Here is a 20,516-nt window from a genome sequence, read left to right as displayed (position 1 = left end):
ACCAGTTGCTGTCCGGGCCCAATTCAAAGTGCTTGTTTTGACATATAAAGCCCTAAACGGCTTGGGCCCTGGATACTTGAAGGACCGCCTCCTTCCATATGAGCCTACCCGGCTGTTAAGATCTAGCCAGGGGGCCCTTTTGAAAGAGCCATCCCTCAAGGAGGTAAGAGGGATGGCTTGTAGACAAAGGGCCTTCTCGGCAGCTGCCCCCAGACTATGGAACGCCCTCCCAACTGAAATTCGCCTGGCGCCGACACTGATGATATTTCGGCGCCAGGTCAAAACCTTCCTGTTCCAGAAGGCTTTTAATTGAAATAACATTAACTGTGGGTCTTAATGATGGCAATTTTAATTGTATTTTAATTGTATTTTAATTGTATTTTAATCATTTTATTTTATTCCATTGAATTTTAATTGTTGTAAGCCGCCCAGAGACCTTTGGGTAGAGTGGGCGGCATATAAATTAAATAAATAAATAAATAAATAAATAAATAAAAACATGGATGTTTCGGCAGGCCTTCCCTCCAGTTAATCCCTGATGTTTTCCTTCCCTCTCCTTTTCTACTGTCTGTTTTCCGTCTTGTTGGATTTTGTTTATTGTTCATCACATAATAATTTTATATCCATATGTGTATTTTACTCATGTTGTAAGCCGCCTAGAGTGGTTATGACTGACCAGATAGGCGGGATATAAATAAAATAAATAAATAATAATAATAAATTCTAGAGTCTCATGTCTCACCTTGCCCAGTTCCTTAGGGATAGGGTCTGGAAGCAATGCCCCCAACTTCAGATTAAGAAAGTCTCTTAATAATTCTTGAGTCTTTATCCTTTCATATTCCCACAGCCTTTCTAGCTCTCTCTTACGTTTCCACAATTCTAATTCCACCTCGAACCCTCGCTCTCCCTGGCTACTTACACCCTCCTCCCAAACTGACAACTCTTGCTCTTCCCCCTTCTGACTCCCTCGCTCCTCTACCAAACATATTTCAAATTTCCCACTTCTCTCTGCTCTTGCCCCCTCCTCGGTCAAGTTCTCCTTTGGGTCCGTCTCTAAACCAGTGCTTTCTGGCTTCCTTCCTTCCTCTCTGCCCTCTGTCTCGTGGGACAGCACGCTCGCCTCTGGACCTCCTTCACAATCAGATTGTTTGAACTGAGTCCCCCAAAGTAGCCTGCTTTCCTCCAGGATGGTAGAGACAGCTAACACTGAAGTGAGATTCAATGGCATTGTCTCATTTGGCTTGGGCATCAAAATACCATAGACTAGTCCCTTTTTCCTGCAATGGAAGTACTGTTGCCTTGAGGAAAGATACCTTGAAGTATTGTGACAATGGAGAACTAGGTGTTATTACATATTTTTCCCCATCTCTGTTCTCATTCATTTCATCTTCAAAACATTTCAAGTGGGCATGTTTCGAACTCACATGTCCTCCTTACAATACTGAAGTGGAATTGCAGAGAGGTACCTTTTGTTAAGAGGAAACTCAGGGACAATTTTGGACTATCAGCTCAGGTTGCTCTTCCCCGTTTAGATATAAAGGAGGAATATGCAGTTTCTTTTAAATCCTAAGCAAAGACTAACATGAAAATCCAAGAAAGTGTTGCAGGAATTCACCCCAAAATTTGTTCTCAAACATTTGCACCCCTTCTAAACCTCCATGTTTTCTCTCTGTCCTGCAAACACAGACCCAGCCTTCTCTTCATTGGGTAATGAGCTCCTCATGTGTAGAGTGTGCAGGCGCAAATCTAAATCTTTGTGAAGGATTTTAAGGATTATTAAGAATTCTCTTGTACACCCAGATTATTGTTAGTCGAATCCTACTCCCTAATCATAAAGAAATACAACACTTGATAGCGTAAAAGAACAAATTGCTGGAACACGGCACTTGAAGATATATGCAGTAACCGTGGTTCCAGAATCCCAGCACTTGCTTATCCTTTTTTTAATGTATTTATTTAAGGACAGGGTAGGGAATACAAAAAGTAAGGGGGAAGAGGGGAAAAGGGTTAGGGGGATAGGAGAACATAGAGTATACCGTCATCCCATCAATTCATATTACAATAACAAATCGACTTTTTGCTTTTTCACAGTTTGATTGCCCTCCTGCTTTCATCATGTCATTTAATTTTAGTTTAATTCTATGTTACTCCAACACTATCTGGTAACTGCAGCCATTTATACAATAAATCCCACTGTTCAGTTTCCTTTTGGATTGAACAATCTTTCAGCCCATCTGACAGAATATCCATTTTTGTCACTTCCCATATTTTCACAATAAGATTCTCTTGTTTCAGTATCTCTGCTTTCTTGAGATTTTTCACATAATGCTTTTTAATTCTGGAAGCTGCATAAGTCACTGGATAACTTTCTATCCCATCTATGTTAGCTGGTGTCGTGCCCAATAAAGACGGTTCTAAAGTTTGTGCAGCTTCATTTAAGTTTTGTTTGGCATCTAATGTCCCCTCTTTCGTCATTTTCATCAGATCTTCTATTTTGCTGAGACCTTCACTCACTTGCTGAAACCCTGTTATTTATTTATTTATTTATTTATTTATTTATTTATTTATTTATTTATTTATTCATTCATTCATTCATTCATTCATTCATTCATTCATTCATTCAATTTAAACCCCGCCTATCTGGTTGATTATTATTGTTATTATTGTCCTTTGCATAGTAATCTGCCATTCCTTTTCTGTTTCTTGTTACCACTGTTCCAAAACTTTGGGATTGAACAGACCAAGTCTCCATTTGTTGTCTTACATTTTTGGAGGCCATCTCAGGCTTTCCAATGAATGGGATTTGTATAGATAATACTATGCCCTTAACCAAAATGATCGCCCCTTATACATCCTTCAACAGTTTCCACAATTTTATCAACAATCCAAACCCCTTATCATAAACCTCCCCTTAGATCTCCCTCCAATCTTTATCCAAACATTATAATATAAAAATCAACTTTTAACCCACACATTCAAAATCAAATAGAACAGTGGCACAATTATTTCTTCTTCTCCCGAGTTTAGCAGGCTTCTGTTATCAGTCTCGTATGCAGTCCGGCAAACAAAACAACAATCACAGAGTCTCAAACTGTCCAGTCGTTGTCCTTGAAGCCTGTCTTATGATCTTTCCATTAACCCCTTGATACTCCTCCGTCCAGTCGACCACGTCAGCTCCTTTTTTCTTCTCCAGAAAACCACCAGATTCTATTCTCAAAAGTTCACAGAGTCCAGGATGGGAAAAGAAAAATACGTCCAAGCCAAACTGCATTCTCAAAACTCAAGTCTCTTGAATCCTGTCCGGTGGTATTACCGTCTGGGATTCTTTTCCAGAAACACAAGATTTATTTTTCCGTCTCACTCTCTCGGCTTTGAAATCAGTCTGCTGTATTAAGAGTTAGTTTCGCTTTTAAGGCAGACTGATAAGATAGGTTCACCGCTGCTTTTCTTCTTTCAGCCAAATATTTTCATTCTTATTTTCAGCTTAATGGGGCTGTTTCATAAATCAAAGTCTTCAGCTTACTTAGTTGTTGTATATTTAAAGCTTATATTGGTTGTTCTCCTCTCCCCCGGTAAAGGGTTACTCACGGCTCCGTGCCAAATATGGCTCCCGCTCTGATCTGTGCTGGGTGATTTCTTCAGAGGGAAGAAGTCCGGGTTTGCCTCCCATTCTTCTCCCCCTGCTGCTCACCATCTGCTTCAGAGAGACTTCTCCTAGACTCACCTTCAATCCCCATTTCAAAAGGGGGATCCCGGATTGAACGGTTCCAGTTTTTCCAGAGAGAGCTCTTCTCTGGAGCTACTGGCAGCACCGCAACAAAGCCCAGCCTCTCAGTACTTGCTTATCCTGATGGTGTATCAAATGCTGTGTTCCACATCAAGATCTGCTTCACAGTTCTAGAAATTCAGCACAAGAGGAAGTAAGCTAGAGAAGTTTGCAAATAAGGTATTTCATTTACTGACACTTAAATTCAAATGCACTGCATTAAACAGATAAATACAATTAAATATCCATAAATGTAATCCTGTATGGCCAAAGAAACTTCATTTAATTCAGAACTGTGCATTTAATGCTGTGTTTAGAGTTTACATTTGCTATTGCAAAAACCCAATAAAGTAAACACAGAGTTTAAGCAAGCTATAATAAATAAGATCCAAGACAGAAGCATAACCTATGAAGTAGAAAATTTGCAACAGGCTTTATAATGGGCAACACTGGTTCAGTAGTTCTGTTCTATTTAAGACTAATGAGGGGATTTAGCCACAAATGTTTATGACACCCAGAGTGATGTAGTAGATATAGTGGTAGATGAGCACTCAGAAGATATGGGTTCAAATCCCTGCTTGGCCATGGAAGCTCACTTGGGAGTGACAATGGTAAATTTCTACTTGAAGATCTTACATACCTCAAAAATTCTTTTAGGGTCCCTGTATGTCAGAGGTGCCTTGACAACACATAACAGGCAAAAACAGCAATCAAGAGTTTATAAAAAGAGGTCAACTATCTATACTTTACGCTTGTATGTGAGTTTTGTTGAAAATAAATTAACCAAACTAAAAAAGCCACTTCCCATTTTTCCCCTAAGCTTTAAGATATCTGTAAAGCGAATTTCCAACAAGAAGCACTTTTGCTCTAGTTTGAAAGTTATTATCTGTTAGGTCTTTAAGAAGAAAAAATGTAATTAACAATTGGTTAGTGCAGGTGGAGTCATTTAGTCACTGCCTACCTGACAAGAAGGACATAGCCCTGTGGAATTAACTACCATGAGGTGAACCACTAATCTGATTGCTTGGAGGTAGTATAAATTAAGAGGCTGGTTAGTGTGCCCTTCACAGTTCTCTTCTGACTCCATGCTTATGCTTTGTCTGTTTGGCTGCAGAATGCAGTCTTTTTATGTTCCTGTGAGCACTATATAAATATGTACAGCCAGTAAATATTATCTGCACTTATTCCTGGGGTCTTCCGTGTGCCTTACTATGCTGGAGCTTCTGGTCCAAACCTTCGTAAGGAGAAAATCTTCTGCTGTGATTTTAAATGCTAACACTATCATTTGTACATCCTTCAACTCAACTTGTTCTTTTAAATATCCTAATCAAATTACTAAAGTAAAAGAATAGCCTGTAATTTAAAGTGTGTCAAAGACATAATTCCAGATTTGTTCAATACTAGGATCATTTGAAAAAGTAAACAAGAAATTTTCATAAAAGCTGTCTCACCCTCCAACATTCATCTGGCAAGTTAAAGTGCACTGGTTTTGGTCTCTGCTATATATAATACCATTAAAATACTTTTACAATATATCTTCTAATGACTTCTAGTAGTTAAATTACTTGAAATATTGTATTTGTTTAGTTTTAAGAGAAGTTGGTGAGTCTGTTCAGGTGTCATTTTTTTAGGAACAGGAAGGCTGGCATTCCAAAGCCTCTTAGAAGCATTCATTCGTTCATTCAGCCAAGTACCTAGAACAATATTCCACTTCCATGCACTTTACTTTGAAAGTAAGCACAGTTCATTTTGCAGCCAGGGGCTTTAATCCTACACGCTTTAATCTGGAACTAAACCCCATTGTAATCAAAAGGACTACCTTCTAAGTACTGTAGACACGTACAGGATTGCACTGTGAGTTCTTGCCACACACACTGATTCCCCCTTGCGAATCAAGACGTGTGAACAAGTGCATAGATATAGCTGATCAGACTAATGTAGCTGAATTCACTCTTTGCAACGAGAAAAATCCATTTGACGAATTTCTCTACCGTTATGATGGGCTACCCCTTTCCCAGTTTCACACCTCAAATGTCTGGCGACAAATTCCAACGACTCCTGAAGATTGAAGCATGAACTCTGGCCGACTGAAGGGCTCCTATAGCCCTTCATCATCATCTACCATCCTCCTTGCCGCACTTGTTGCCATGTCCTGACCCGATTTCTTCGCAAAACAGCTTGCCTACGTGTGGAGGGCAGGGCTGGCCGAGCAGCTAACATTAGGAAATGGATGTCGCGCTGAACCTCAGCTGCGGCGTGTGTGTGTAATAAAAAGCAAAAAGCAAAAAAAAAACAAAAAACAAAAAAACAAGAAAACAAAGCAGCACCAAGGCCTGCGCTATCGCAGGAAGTGAAGGCTTCTGCTCTCACTAGAGAAGGCAGGTGCCGGGGAGGTTCATCTAAACCTCCCCGAATCCAACAGTTGGCAGCGTCCTCCTTCCCCACTCTAAAGCAACCTCTCCTCCCGATTTTATCGACGCCTCTTTGCTCCGATCCCCCCCCCAACTTCCCTCCCGGGTCAAGGGTTCTTTCCCCACGACTCCCCGCCTCCTTGCAGGAAGATGCCGCGCGGAGAGGGCGACCCAGCCAGGGCTCCTTCCCGCGCCCTAGTGGCTGATCACGTGGGAGCGCGGCTTCTCTCTCCCCCCCCCCGGTCTCCGGAAGATCGCTTCGGTTCAGACCGCCCTGTACTAACCAGTCCAGTCCCCAGGCGCCCAGCCGGGTTGGAGACGCACGCCTGAAATGACAGCGGGTCTAAAGGAGCGCCAAGGCACCTGTTTCTTCAGGGCCGGGACGCGTCTCAGCTTTTCCGTGCTGCCCAGTTTCAAAAGCTGAGAAGAGAAAGAGGCGAATGCCGCTGTCTGTGCTTAGCCTTACTTATCATCCTCTCCCGTTGCCTCCTGCTTACGAGGAGTCCCCGTCGGCGCACCTTGCATGCCTCTGAGGTTGTGCTAAACTTTCCTGGAACTTGGAGGGAGTTCGCGACCTCCACCCACCGACCGCCCTCCTCCTCCTCCGGAATCATGTTTGCATCCACGACAGCGAGGCAATGAGTTGCCCGGGCTTCTTTCCGCAGTGGGTACAGTACGTTGTAGCAACTCATGTCTGCTTGTGGGGCGGGGGGGGGGAAGAAGAGAGAGAGAGCAGTGTTGATTGTGCAACGCGCCCCTCTTAAAAAGCTGGAGCAACAACAGACGCAAGCGAAAGATGCTAAAAGGCGGCGGTGGGAGAGCTGAAAAGAAAAAGGTTCTCGAAAGGAAAAAAGAACTGTGCAAAGCGAGTGGACTGATTCCTCCCCACTGAACAGAAGCCGCTGCCGCCACTGCTGGACTTCAAGCTGTTTTATGACTTTTCGAGGGAGAGTTCCTTCTTGCATAACCGCTAGGAGCAGCGCCTTATCACCCGTGTCATCATCAGCACCATTATCCTGACTACTGCTGCCGCTTTGCTTTTGTGCCTTTCGCTGTTTTGGCACGAGGGACGCATTGGTGTGGGTGTCTGTGCGCGGGGGGGGGCTCCCCCTAGGCGCCTTCCCGCTTGCTTCTCGTCGGTTGTTATCTGGTGCTGCCCTTGCCTTACTTCGGCGTTTGGACGGGAGAGCAACAGCTCGCCCGCCCGGGCAGCCCTCGCCCTGCCGAAGCAAAATGTACTCGGAAACCAAGGAGAGCAGCGGGAGCCTTCGGCACTAGTTTGTGCCTTTCCAAGGCGCTCTCTCCCGCTGGCTATTTAATTTTTTTTCTTTTTCTCTTTTTACAGTTTCTATAAATCAAGCCAGCCGGCCCTTTCCTCTCCCCTCCCCCGGTGCCCCCCCTTCTTTGAAAGCAGCCCTTCGCTTTCCTTGTGCCATTTGTGGATGTCCCTGGATCTCGCCTTGAGGAGACGAGAGGAGAGCAACAGTCTGTTACGTTACAGCTGCGGCGAGACGCTTCCTCCTCGTCGTTCGGCTAAAGTTTTACCATGAGGAGGCGGCAGCTGAGGCGCTGAGACACTTTCGCAGCCTTCAGGAGGGGGGGGGGAGAGAGAGAGAAAGACAGGACGGAAAACAGGAGCCTCCCAAGAAGGGACGCGTGCGAGAGGAGCCGTCGCCTGCCTGCCTGCCTGCCTCCTCCCGCCGCCGCCTGCCTCGTTCTCCCGGCCTCGCTTGCCAGCAGCCCCCGCACTCCCTGCTGCGGGTTAGGCAAGGTGGCCCCCACGGCTCCTCTGGCCCCCTTCCTGCTTAGCGGGAGCGGCGGGGAGCGCGCGAGGCATTTCCAGCCCCACTCGCTTCTCTCCCGCCTTTTTCTCCTCGCTCGCCTTCTCGCCGCCGCCGCCGCCGCGCCCGGCGGAGGCTCTTTGCCTTCCACCTCTCGCCGAGCGGCTGCCCGCGCCCGCTGCTGCTGCTGCCGCCGCTTTTGCCCCCGCCGTGATGCCATGCCCCGCAGCCCCGGCCGAGGAGACGACGAGGGCGGCTCCGCCGGGCTCTGGCTGAAGAGCAGCTCGGCGGGGCGCCACCACCAGCACCACCACCAGCACCGCGGCGGCGGCGGCGGCATGAAGGATGTGGAGTCGGGCCGGAGCAGGGTGCTCCTGAATTCGGCGCCCCCGCGAGGGGACGGCTTGCTCCTTTTGGGCACCGGCCTTGGCTTGCGAGAGAGCCGGCGCGGCAAGCAGGGAGGAGCCCGGATGAGTCTGCTCGGGAAGCCGCTCTCCTACACCAGCAACCCGATCTACCGGCGGAACGCCAAGTACAGGAAGCTGCAAAACTATCTCTACAACGTGCTGGAGAGACCCCGAGGCTGGGCTTTCATTTACCACGCGTTCGTGTGAGTACCCGGGGTGGGGTGGGGTGGAGTGGCCGGCCGGCCGGCAGGGCCAGGCGCTCGAAGGTTGACGCTCGGTATTGGGGAGGGGGGGAGAGAGAGGGAGGCGCCGCACCCCCCCCCCGACCCGGCCACGCACTCACCTGGCGGCCGGGGAGGGCAGGGCGCCGACCCAGGTTGGGCGCAAGGGAGGTGCCTGCGGCGCAACGAGGGGTGAGGCGGGGAGGGGTAGGGTGGGGTGGGTCCTCCCAGGAGAAGCTACTGAGCTGCCGTGTCGATGCTCCGAAAGGAGCATCTCGTCCTTTTCTGTGTGGGAGATGTGACAGGCAGGCGTCGGAAGACGGCATCCGCTTCCGTCGGATGACTTCACGGCGACTACTTTTAGGGTGCTTTCGCATATCCGTGGTACAAAAAGCGCCTTTGTCCTCACAGGTGTGCCCGTGAGGGAGAAAAAAAAAGGAGAGGCAAAATGACTCTCTCTGTGTGTTAATACTAGGGACCCTAACCTGTAACCTACACTACACCCGAATTGCTTAATATTAATAAGTAGCTCCAAAGAATTTAGGGTTTTTACCCGCTCACTTGCAGATTTGGAACTGACTTCTGAGTAGACACTTTAAACGATTGCACTGTGATGCTCATCAGCAAGTAAGCCTGTTGAAGACACAAGAGCTTACCTCCAAGTTAGGCATCCAATAGGCTCGCACCTATTGTGTGTGAAAGGACTCTTACAAGCCCTGCTTGAATTAGGTGTGATCGTTATAATAAAAGGGAATAATTTTTATTGTTAAACAATAGGTAGGGAAGCTCCACGATATAGGATGGGAAAGAAAAGTTGGTTTTGCTTGTTTTCTGGTTAATTGACATGGATTTGGGGGTATTATACAGGAAGTATTGTTTGGTTAGAACTATCTACCGTATAGCAACAATATTTCCCATAGAAGTGTGTGAGAGGGGCTGGACATGAATGCACTGAAGTCTGAGTGATGTAAAGTCTCCTGTCTCTGTTCAGGAATTGTCACTTGCAAGAATTGAATGGTGCACCAGGTGAAGTGATTAACAAAAGATGGTTTGGGTTTGAAATGCTTTCAGTGTTTCCAAGAGTGGACCAAACAGAAAGTTTTTCTGAATACAGAAGTAGACTGTAGAGGTCCTACCTACAGTCAGAAATCAGGAACTCCTAGGAATTGGGTTGGATGCATAAATCAAACTGGAAAGGGAAAGGAAATGTCTTGGTTTTGAAATTATTTAAGAGCTACTTGTGAGAGAAATGGCTATAGTGGACAGGCTCTAGGAAAATGACTTTTGATGTGGAATAGCAGAAGTATGGAATGATTACAAAACTACAGTGAGTAACCACAGCAAATAGGGCAACAAAATTTTATTTTTACTTAAATAACAATAGACATGAACTAGGAAAGAAAAACAGTGGTCGAAATCCTATTTATCATAGTACCTGTACATACATTTGTTCTAGAACAGGCCAGTTGAATCAGTGGGGACTGAGTGAGTCCCTTCCTCCAGTTTCCATTATTTCAAACCAGTCTATCTATTTGTGACTTACTCTGTTAAAGTAGATTACATTTTTAAAAATGCGAGAAGGACTCCAGGATTGGAACACGATGATTTACATTTTTTCCTTGGAGTGCAAAAGGCAATGCAAATTAGCCTGGAGTCTCCCACCCTCACAATCCATAGTTTCCCCTTCCTTACCTTCCAGTTTTTGCCTCTGTGGAATTTTTTTAAAGGATAGATTTGTATTGGTTCAGGCATGTGATTGCTTGAACTGATGCAGAAAAGCTCCTCCATCGGCATAGACTTATAGCTTCTCCTTTCTCGATGAGCAAGATTCCTATTCTTATTTTTTTAACAACTTCTCTTTTTTCCATGGGCAAGACTCATCTTTTTTTTTTTAAAAAAAAATTAAGAATGGAGAGCAAAGCTCCTCTCTGTTGGCAAGACTTTTCATTTTAAAAAAAGGCAAGAAGAAGAAATCAGGTGTGGAAAGTCTTGTTACAACTTGTTAGGAAGTTCCTTTTAAAAGCACCCCCTATAGGCATTTAGTGGAGCTGCAGACAAGTAGAATTTGCATTTCCTTCACTGTGTAGTTTCATCCTAAATTACAGTTTGATTAGACCCATTAGAATGACTAGAACTTGAGGAGGAGTTGATTCACCAAATCCCCACTGAGTTAATAGGTGAGCTCTAGTGCAATTTACTACACTAAGCAATAGGATTTGGGCCACTGTGGTCTAGTTATCAATTATTTGTATATCATTCTTAGCTAGTAAAGTATTTCACAATTCTTCTTATTTCATTCATTGCAGTGATACTGAAACTTAGGTAGGGTGTTTCAGTTGTTAATAGCTTCTGGCCCTGGGTTTCAAAGACTTGCAGTTTTCCCTCTATAACATAGAACTGTATCACTAACGTTACTTCATATATAGGATTGTAAAGCTGAAATTATAGTTAACACTTTTGTAGTACATGTGAATTTTCAAGTGTTCAAAGCATTTCCCGAGCATTATCTAGTTATAATTTTTATAACCATCCTGTAAGTTGAATATTACTATGTTCTGTATCAAAGTACTAAAATTAGTACTGAGCAAAGTACTAAAATTGATAGATATTGGGTACATTGATATTTTAAGCGGATAGTAGGTTGATGCAGTAGTTGGTTTGTAACCCAATACGACCTAACACGTTTATGACAGAGGCGGATTCCAAACCAGGAATTATTTCTTGTCCATATCTCAGTCATGTTTTAGCAGCCACAGCAACTCTCAGAATACCAAAATTAGTGGGCCAATGTGTGATTTAAACTACATACTTACCAGGTCATCATAACTCACACTCTTGAACACTTGACTGCATGAGTACTGTAGCTCTGTGTAGGCATTCATTAGGCAAGTAAATAAAACGTGCCAGGAGAGAGGGAGTGAGAGAAAGCACCTAATCACTTCAATTGCTGTCTATGTATGGAAGGCAATAAGTCTAAAGAGGAGGACTTCCATTAAGAGGATGGCATGTGGAAGGTGATTGAATTGGGGGATGAGAAAGATGGGCCCATCACTCTCATTATTTTGTGTTTAATCTAAACATTTAATGGAAGTCTGAATAGGGTTTATGTCTCCTTTGGTCAGTTCTGCAATTATTAATATGACAACAGTATTAATTCTCCTTTCACAAAGGAAGGATTGAAGCAGCTTTTATCTGAAAGAGGATTTGAATTTAGGTTTGAGGTGAAATATTTGCCCACAGAACTGCTATGGGATCCGTTTTGATGTTTGTGACTACAGGCGTAAGACTTGAGTTGACTTCTACCCTGATGTTAGAGAGATATACACAGGTTCAGTGGTTAAACTGCAGTACTACAGTCAAGTCTGTCCTCACAACCTGAGCTTAATCCCAGTGGATTCAGGTAGTTTGCTCATGTTTGAGTTAACCTTCTGTCTTTCCATGTTTGGTAAGTTGAGTACCCAGCTTGCTGGCGGAACAAGGTGTCATTTGCGTGATTATATTGTATACTGCCCAGAGAATGCTCTTAACATTATAGGGCAGTATATGTTGAAACAACAACATTTTAGCTGACATAGCACATAAACTACTTTTGGATTTGTTGCCATTCCCAGTAGAGAAATATACACACCATAGGTCCAGAAACACTTGAGACCTTTTAATTTTTGTGACAGAAAAAACATTAGGCTCATTTATCTAATTATGACTGAATTGTGGCTTGTTTTTTTTTTCCATTGCCTAGTGGGCACAATCCAACTCCCACTGATTTTGATGGCAGAGATGTTAGCACTGATGCTTTGCAACAACTCAGTCATACACATTGCACAAGAACAATTACCCACCAGACCATTGCCCTGAAAAATGTTTATATGTCTAATGTTTACCTCAATGATACAAATCCATTAAATTATTATATTTAATGCTAGATGGTGATCCAGAATACTGGAAAAACATGGTAAGTCACATTTACTTCCTCTCCCTATTCCAGCTATGCATAATTATTTAAATATGCCGAATGGTAATTGCAAGGTGCACAGATTATTCTGTGACTGTTCTATCCTTTTTTTTTTTTTCAGATATAGTAAATTACCTACAGGTCTGTGATAATCTGTCTCCTGTAGGTGAACTGTTCTGCAGTTCCTCAAAGTTCTGCATGATAAAAGTAGCTCCACTGAGTGCTCTTTTGTTTTTAAATGTGCTGGGCCTGCTTGTTTTGTGGCTTCTTAACTCTTAGATTTTTGTAGAACAGTCTATAAGCAAAAGAGCTGCAGCAGTCAACCATGGAAACAAGAGGAAAGTATCTGTGAGTGGTAGAAATGATCACTTTTATTCTTAGGATTGACTTTAAATGTTTTGAATTTCTTCTACCCTTTCTGAAAGTTGTATTTCTGCAGCATTCCAGTAGCTGAAGGTCTGTGTGGTTGGTAAGAACACATGTAGTAGCACAACAAAGCCTTTTGAAGACCAAATTAAGACCTAGTATTTCTGCAGAGGGTATGTTAGGGGTTGTCTTCTGCTTTAATTTCTGTGTCATTACATGTGTGGAAAGGAAAACTTCTTAATTTTTCAGCAAGCCCAAACGTTACTATATCTTCTGCAAAGTATTTTTGAGGTCAGAAAACCAGTAGGCAGAGAGGAATATACATTTCCTTTTCTGCAATCTCTCTGGAGGTTTAACAAGATTACTCTACCTCACAGTGTCTCTCTTTAGACATTCCACGTTGTCTGCTGCTTCTGTCTAGTTATTCCTTTATCCCTGTCTTAGGCTGCAACCAATTCTTTTACAGGTTTGATCTCACTGAGTGGTGGTAGCATGTTCTTCCCAAATCTTGCCAAAAGAAATGGTAACACATGATAACACAGAAGACAAGGATGAGTTTGTTTGTTTCAGTAAGTGGCCATGATGTCACAACTGAAATCAACAGAGTTTTTTTTAAAACAAAAACAAACACCTCCCTTAACACTTCATTCAGTGACTGAAATTGAAAAATTAGAAAGTGAAGTTGTTATAGTTCAGTGTGGACAAAAGGCTGGCGATCTGAACTTGTCATTCAGAAGATTGAATATGTTTAGAGTATTATGTTTAGAACAGCCCATGTGAGGACTTCTAGGCGTATGTAGAAAGCCTGCATTGCAAGATAACTATGATAGCTAATTTTCCATTGTAAAATTGGTTTTATGAAGTCTGGCTTGGTATAATTACAAGAGCAGAAAAGGTCTTACAGGAGGAGGATGGGAAAATACTGTCCCTGTCCCCCCTTCCTTAAAATATCTGTTAATAATACTTCCAGGTTTCTTTTGCAACTTCATCACCACATCCATTCATCTACTTGTTTTTTATTTGCATGTTCATTTTAGCTCCAGGTGTAGTTTTGGTTTGGTTATTTCTGGAAACTTTATTCATTGTTTCCCAAATAATGCACGTTGAAATGAACATACATTTATACTGAAGAAATATAATAGGTAGGGAATGAAAATGTATGTTTCAAAAATTTCCACCCCCAAAAAATGTTTTATTGTAATAGCTTTTATTTATGGTAATTCTTTTATCACCTTGTGTTTAATCACATGTAATGATATATGGATCTTTCTTGGAAAAAAGCTTATTGAATTTAGAAATGATTGGTAGGAACCTCTGGAAAAATTAGTATATATAGACTGAGTTATAAAAGTTTAATTACTCTATGATTTACGTACATGTCTTAAATATAATGAGGCGTCTTAACAACTCTATTACTTAGTCATATTTGAAAAGTTGTTATAATAATTACTACTGTTTATTTCTCATATGTTCCCTGCAGTGATTTCTGTAGAATGCATTTTACTCCCATGATGATGAATTCATTACTTCTTTTGCAAAATAGTTTTGATTATTAGGACATTACTGGTATCCATACAAATTACATAGCTATTTTGCAAATTAAGCCATGATAATAGTAACAATAAATAAATATTGTAATATTTTAATGGAACTTTCATTGGTCAACAAATTAGTCCTCAGATATCTAAAGAGTTTTTATGTTCTGTCTGTACCAACTAAGCACACACAAAGGAAGGCAACATACGTTGATTTCCAAGTAAGTTATATAGAATCCACGAGGATGGTATTCACTTGTAAGTATGCCTAGGGCATAATTTAGCAGGCTTTTATGCTGCAAATTCCAGCCTACCAAGCAGCTTTAAGGATGATGCTCTAAAAGTAATATGAAGTCAGCAGGTAACTCCCTTTAGTGCCTCAATCCTTGTATACCTTTGTTTCCTTTTATAGCTGCAGTCAAGGTAATTTTTCTGTTCCATTTTCAGCTGATAGTTGCAATTGAATTTTGTAGTTATTTCATTACTTAGTAGAATACCATGTTCCTAGTGCAGAGGTCCAACCGCTTTGTATGGACAGTTTTAAAGAGCACTTAAAGTGACTAAACGTGAAAAATGAATTAATCAAGTTTCACAGATTTTGCTACAGTGAACATTTAAAAAATACAGCTTCTAGGTCGTTCAGGGAGGATTCCTGGGAAGATTGGGCAGGCAGAACCATTCTTGTCTTTTTCAACTCTTGGCTCTTATTATGTTTCTAGATTTGAGAGGGATAGAATTGTTTTACCTGAAGATGTACCAAAAACATGTTCCATAGTTGCTGAATAATTATACGTACAGTGGTGCCCCGCACAGCGAGGTTAATCCGTTCCAGATTAACCTTCGCTATGGGGAAAGATCACTATACGGATCAAAAAACCCCACAATGTTTAATGCGTTCCAAATGGGCCCCAAACTCACCATTCTGTGATGTTTCCCCATGTTCCGGCGGCCATTTTGGGTGTTCTGGCCACTGCCGAACAGCTGTTCCTCCTCGCTATGCGAAGAAACATCGGTATGCGATCGCATTAGCGATCGCAAAATCTGCATCGGTATGCGGATTCATCGTTAAATGGTGCGCTTGTTATGCGAGGCACCACTGTATATGCATCTACTATGTATAATTAGAATCTATACACTATATATTGTGTTTTCCCAAAAATGAGAGAGGGTCTTAAATTTTGCTCCCAAAACGCATCAGGGCTTATTTTCAGGGGAGGTTTTATTTTACAGTCATGTCATCTTCTGGTTGCTGCATAATGCTGCACAGTGGTGGAGGGTGTGGTTTCACTTAACTGGGGCTTATTTTGAGGGCAGGCCTTATATTACGAGCATCCTGAAAAAATCATACTAGGGTTTATTTTCAGTTTAGGTCTTCTTTTCAGGGAAACAGGGTAGATTCTCCAAGCTGATGCTGAAGTGGTGGGTGAGGATAGCAGGAGAACTGTTCAGTTAGCTGAATCCTGGTGGAAAAGCAGAGTAAAAAGGATCAGAAACAGGTTTGGGTAGGGACAGGGCTAGACATTAGCTTTGCAGGCGAATATAATTTGGGCTGGCGAGCTGTGGTGTGGACTGAAGAAATGAATCAGTAAAAGAAAATTACTTTTCTTCTTCAACTGTGTCAGTTCAGATCCACAAGACAGAAACTTGTGGATTTACATCAAGCGTTCCTCTCTGCAGAATAATCTGCAGTATCCACTGGAGTGAGGTGATCTCTCTATGCAAGCACACAAATGGACACACAGTGTCACAACATTTTTTGTCACTGACCTTAAGACACTGTCACTGATCTCAACGTAGCTATTGTAGAAAAAAAGGAAGTTTACAGAGGGAGACTGAGAGGAACTCAGCTGAGGTTGGTTTTATGAATTAGTTCCATTGTGCATCTAGAGCAGTGGTCCCCAACCTTTTCTGAACCATGGACCGGTTGAGGGAGGGCGGGGTCCGTGTGCGGGGGACAGGGCATCCTGCTGTGCTTGTGGGACAGATCTTCCCCCCCGCATGCATTTGTGGGGGGAATGCATGCAGGGGGGAAGATCTGTCTCTGCGGCCCGGTCCTGCCATTGCCATGGACTGGCACTGGGCCATGGACCAGGGGTTGGGGATCCCTGATCTAGAGGATTAAATAAAGATCCATGACTACACATTGTATATATCTTAAGAAGCTGGTTTGCTCTGCAGGTTTGTGTGCAACCAGAAGTTGTTTTCTTTGGTAAAACTCAGGTCTCAGGATCATAAGTGGATTGTGGAAGAATCAACTTCCTGAAATCAAAGGTATTGGCACTTGAAAGATTGTCATCATGGACCAGCCTATAGACAATGTACATTAATGAATTCTTCCTATTGATATAATGTTTATGTAACCAATACTTTGGAAGTCCGTTACCTGTGTCTATACTGTCATCGTACACTTGGCGCCCACCTGCAAGTAAAGTAAAACCATTTATTTTAAAGGTGCCAGAATACTTTTGCATTTGTTTTGCTTTGCTTATGTATAAACACATACACACACAAATGCCCAACTATCTGTATATGGTTTGCTAGCTGTATAATTAACTGTAATAAAAATATGATCACAGGTGTATATGTTTGCTGGATTTGTACCATGGATGTCGCTGATGTTCTCAGTTCAACTATTTCTAAAAGACATTTCATTTTGATATAGTATCATCAGATACAAGCCAAGAAAATGTGATTTTTGCTGCTCTTTGAAAGTGTGATTCAACTATGATCCAAGCTGAAAATAAATTTGACAGTGTTAAAGCCATTACAATATAAATTTCCAAATTGAGTGAAGTCATGACACAGCAGCAACCGTGTAAATAATGAAAACTGCCAAATACCTTTAGATAATTGCCTGCATAGAATGAGTGCCAGCTTCAGTTTTTAATTGCAAATTGCAATTTTGGCAGTGGAAATTACCAATACTCTATTTTTTTTCTTCAGCAAACCTATATGAATATTCTTGCAATATCTTGTCATACAGATATACACATTTACTCAAATATGTAATGTCTTTCAATTTTTGATCATAGTTGCAGTTTTGCATTGTTGTTGCCTGCTTAATTTTAATTTGATTTGGCAGGTTGCATACTCTTGTATGAAGTTATTGAAATATATTAACACGGTTTGATCTGTATAACGTTGAAGAGCAATGAACAGAAGGAAGTTCAAAGAAGAGTGGCTTTGTGTCTGTCTTGTCATCCTTTTTATATCCTTGTAAAACTTTTCCAGATGGTTGGGGACCTGCTGAAAACTGTGACAAACGGTGCTGTTGTTGTTGCAGTTTTGGATTTTTGATTAAATTCTTCTAGCTGTGCAGCAGAATAGCTTAAAGTTGCCCAAAGTAGACCACCCCCTTTTCATTAACTTGAACTTACAATCTCAGTAACTCATTCTGATATATTAATAGTAGAAAGAATAAAAAATGTTTCATTTACTTACAGTTGAACAGCAAATTTACAAGCATGACCGCTTTCAACAACAGACTTCAATAGACCTGAGAGGGAAAAGAAACTCTCAACAGAGAGGCAGGGATCTCTTTGAATTCTGAGGCAGGAGAAAACTATTTGTTAGGGCTGGGTAGACTGACAGTCACACAAAAAAGGTCCCTCTCAGCCAAACAAACTATAGGCAGCATGCAAGGTTGTGTAAAACTCGAACCGTTGTGTTGTTGCAGGGAAAACAGCTCAAAGTGGACAGAAAACACCAGTGAGAATCACTCAACTCTCCAGAGATAGTGGTTAGAGGAGAGGAAATTGAGATCTTTGACTCTTTGTTTTGAGAATCCATGGTAATGTTAATTTTTTGGTGCATGAAATTAAACTTTGCCAAGATTATAAATTATGGTGTACACTGCCAGAACTGTCCAGAAAATGCATTGTAGATTGTTGAGCACATAAATGTTTTAGTGGCCACAGTGAAATGTTATTCTCTTCTACTGCTCATTCACTATTTGGTAATCATCTACAGAGGGTTTTCCAATCCTGCAGGTTTGGTCTTGGAGTTACACAGGGCTGTGGTGGGTAGAGTGGATTGCCCTTTCCTGGATCTTTTGGATCTGCTGTTCTGCCAGTGGAATGGCATCACTGATTACTGTCATTATCTGTCTCCCACCTTAAGTGGAGCCATTCGGCTTCATTTTATTCAAGCTCTTCTATTGAATTCCTCTGCTTTGCTCTTTCATTTTTTGCTTTGGATGGAAAAATGACAATGAAATGAAGGACACAGAAAGACTTAAACATTATAATTGCAAGGTCATTCCTGCTCCTGATGTATTTTTTCTCTTTTTATGGATAGAGTTGCAGAACAAGTAGATCACGAAGTAAAAACTTTGAATAAACTTATTCAAATAACCAGGCTAGTGTGTATATGATAAAATGAAAGTAAATTCCTAGCACAATGACAGTATGGCTCTCCATTGGTTCCAGGAAATGAGAATAGGTCATTTGTTGTAAGGAATCTTACCTGTTCATTTTTTAAAAAGTTAATAGCCACATTTCTGTTAAAAGCCACTCAACGTATACTGCCCTTTCTTTGTGGCCTGTGAAGCACCTGAACATGGAAAGCATCTACAATTGCTTGTTTTCAGGGTTCTTTCTAACTGACATTCCTTCATTTTCTTTAATGACAATTTGTGTGGCGATCTTCCCTTGTTGCCCCTATTTATTTTGGCCTTCACAAGGAATCACGTCCTTCTTCCTTCACGCTGCCACCAGGTATTCTAATACCAATTACAGTGGTGCCCTGCACCACGACGATAATCTGTTCCCCTGAAATTGCTGTTAAGCGAAAACATCATCCAGCGAAAACAGTTTCCCCATTGGAATGCATTGAAACCCATTTAATGTGTTCCAATGGGGAAATTACCTCGTCGTCCAGCGAAGATCGCCCATAGGGGAAGCCATTTTCCGAGTGCCGATCAGCTGTTAAAATGGCTGCCCTGCGAAGCATGGATCCAGAAAACACAGGGCAGCCATTTTGGGGAGCCGGAAAACATTGTCGTCTTGCCAACAAACAGTTCGCGAAGCACGGACCTAATCGTCATCGAATGAAACTCTTCCATACTTGAACAGTAGCATCTTATGCGATTTGTGAAATTCGGATGGTTGTATCAAAAGATTAGTCACTTTCTGGTCTCCTATAATACAATCAGCTGTATAACTGCATCTGGAAAAATTGATGTGAACATGCTATATGAATATCCTAAACCAATTTTCTTTGCACTGGAATTCAGGGGGGATTAAGGAAGCTGTCACACAAAGCTGGGTGAGTAAACAGACCATAGCTTTAAAGCAAACAAAGCTTAAAACAAAACCCCACACCACAGCACTTCAAGCACTCTCTGGGCAGTTTACAAGTTAATTATGCAGGCTACACAATGCTCCCCTTCCAGCGAGCTGGGTACTCATTTTACCAACCTCAGAAGGATAGAAGACTGAGTCGACCTTGAGCCAGCTACCTGGGATTGAACCCTGGGTCGTGAGCACAGTTTGGGCTGCAGTAGAGCAGTTTAACCACTGTGCCATGAGGCTTCTTGCCCTCCCAGCAGGGCCACACTTTATTAACCATAAACCATATTTAACTCATAACCAACAAGAGAGGGAGGTCTCCTGTAGTGTGGAATTATGCTGGTAGCAGAGATCTCACAGGACCCCTTTTTCACAACAATGGGCGAGTTTCATTGCCCCAAGGCTGCAAACATCTGACCGCTCCCGGGCCTCCAGCCCCTTGTCTATTGGTGGCTTTCAGTCCCGAAGTGGCCCAAGCACATCCTCCCCCCCCCCGTAATCTCATGATCCACAGCTCTGAGGGTTTGGATGCACTGCGCTTCCCCTGTGCTCCACGGGGAAGTCAAAAACCTCGAAAGAGGCTGTATGCAGAAGGAGCGCCGTGAGCAGGAGAACAGAAGTGTGCCATCCTCCGTGAAGAAGCAGGAGGAAATAAGTGAAGACTGTGCAGTAGGGGAACTGATTAAACTAGACGACACGGAGGAGCAGAGAATACTAAAGCGATGGAAGTATTTCTAGCGGAGGGAAGACAGAGACAAGTGAGGGAGGAGTTAGAAGGGTGGAGATGGG

General features: G+C 42.5%; 1 protein-coding gene and 1 long non-coding RNA gene across 2 annotated transcripts in view; one reads left to right on the top strand and one right to left on the bottom strand.

The window, feature by feature from the left end:
• Positions 1–665: 665 nt before the first annotated feature.
• Positions 666–6,362, bottom strand: LOC140707267 (uncharacterized). The gene is made up of 2 exons (XR_012087186.2): positions 5,793–6,362; positions 666–3,897 (listed from the first exon to the last, which is right to left on the bottom strand). It is a non-coding gene; the product is annotated as an uncharacterized LOC140707267 (long non-coding RNA).
• Positions 6,363–8,048: 1,686 nt separating this feature from the next.
• KCNQ5 (potassium voltage-gated channel subfamily Q member 5) overlaps positions 8,049–20,516 on the top strand; it is a 399,647-nt gene continuing 387,179 nt past the window's right edge. Inside the window, exon 1 of the mRNA XM_020785853.3 lies at positions 8,049–8,568. Within this exon, the coding sequence (XP_020641512.3) occupies positions 8,177–8,568 (392 nt within the window). The 5' untranslated portion in view covers positions 8,049–8,176. The remainder of the gene's footprint in view (positions 8,569–20,516) is intronic.

Source organism: Pogona vitticeps, chromosome 1 (genome assembly GCF_051106095.1).
Source record: "Pogona vitticeps strain Pit_001003342236 chromosome 1, PviZW2.1, whole genome shotgun sequence".
In the NCBI taxonomy this organism is placed as follows: domain Eukaryota; kingdom Metazoa; phylum Chordata; class Lepidosauria; order Squamata; family Agamidae; genus Pogona; species Pogona vitticeps.
This window is presented reverse-complemented; position numbering and strand designations above follow the sequence as displayed.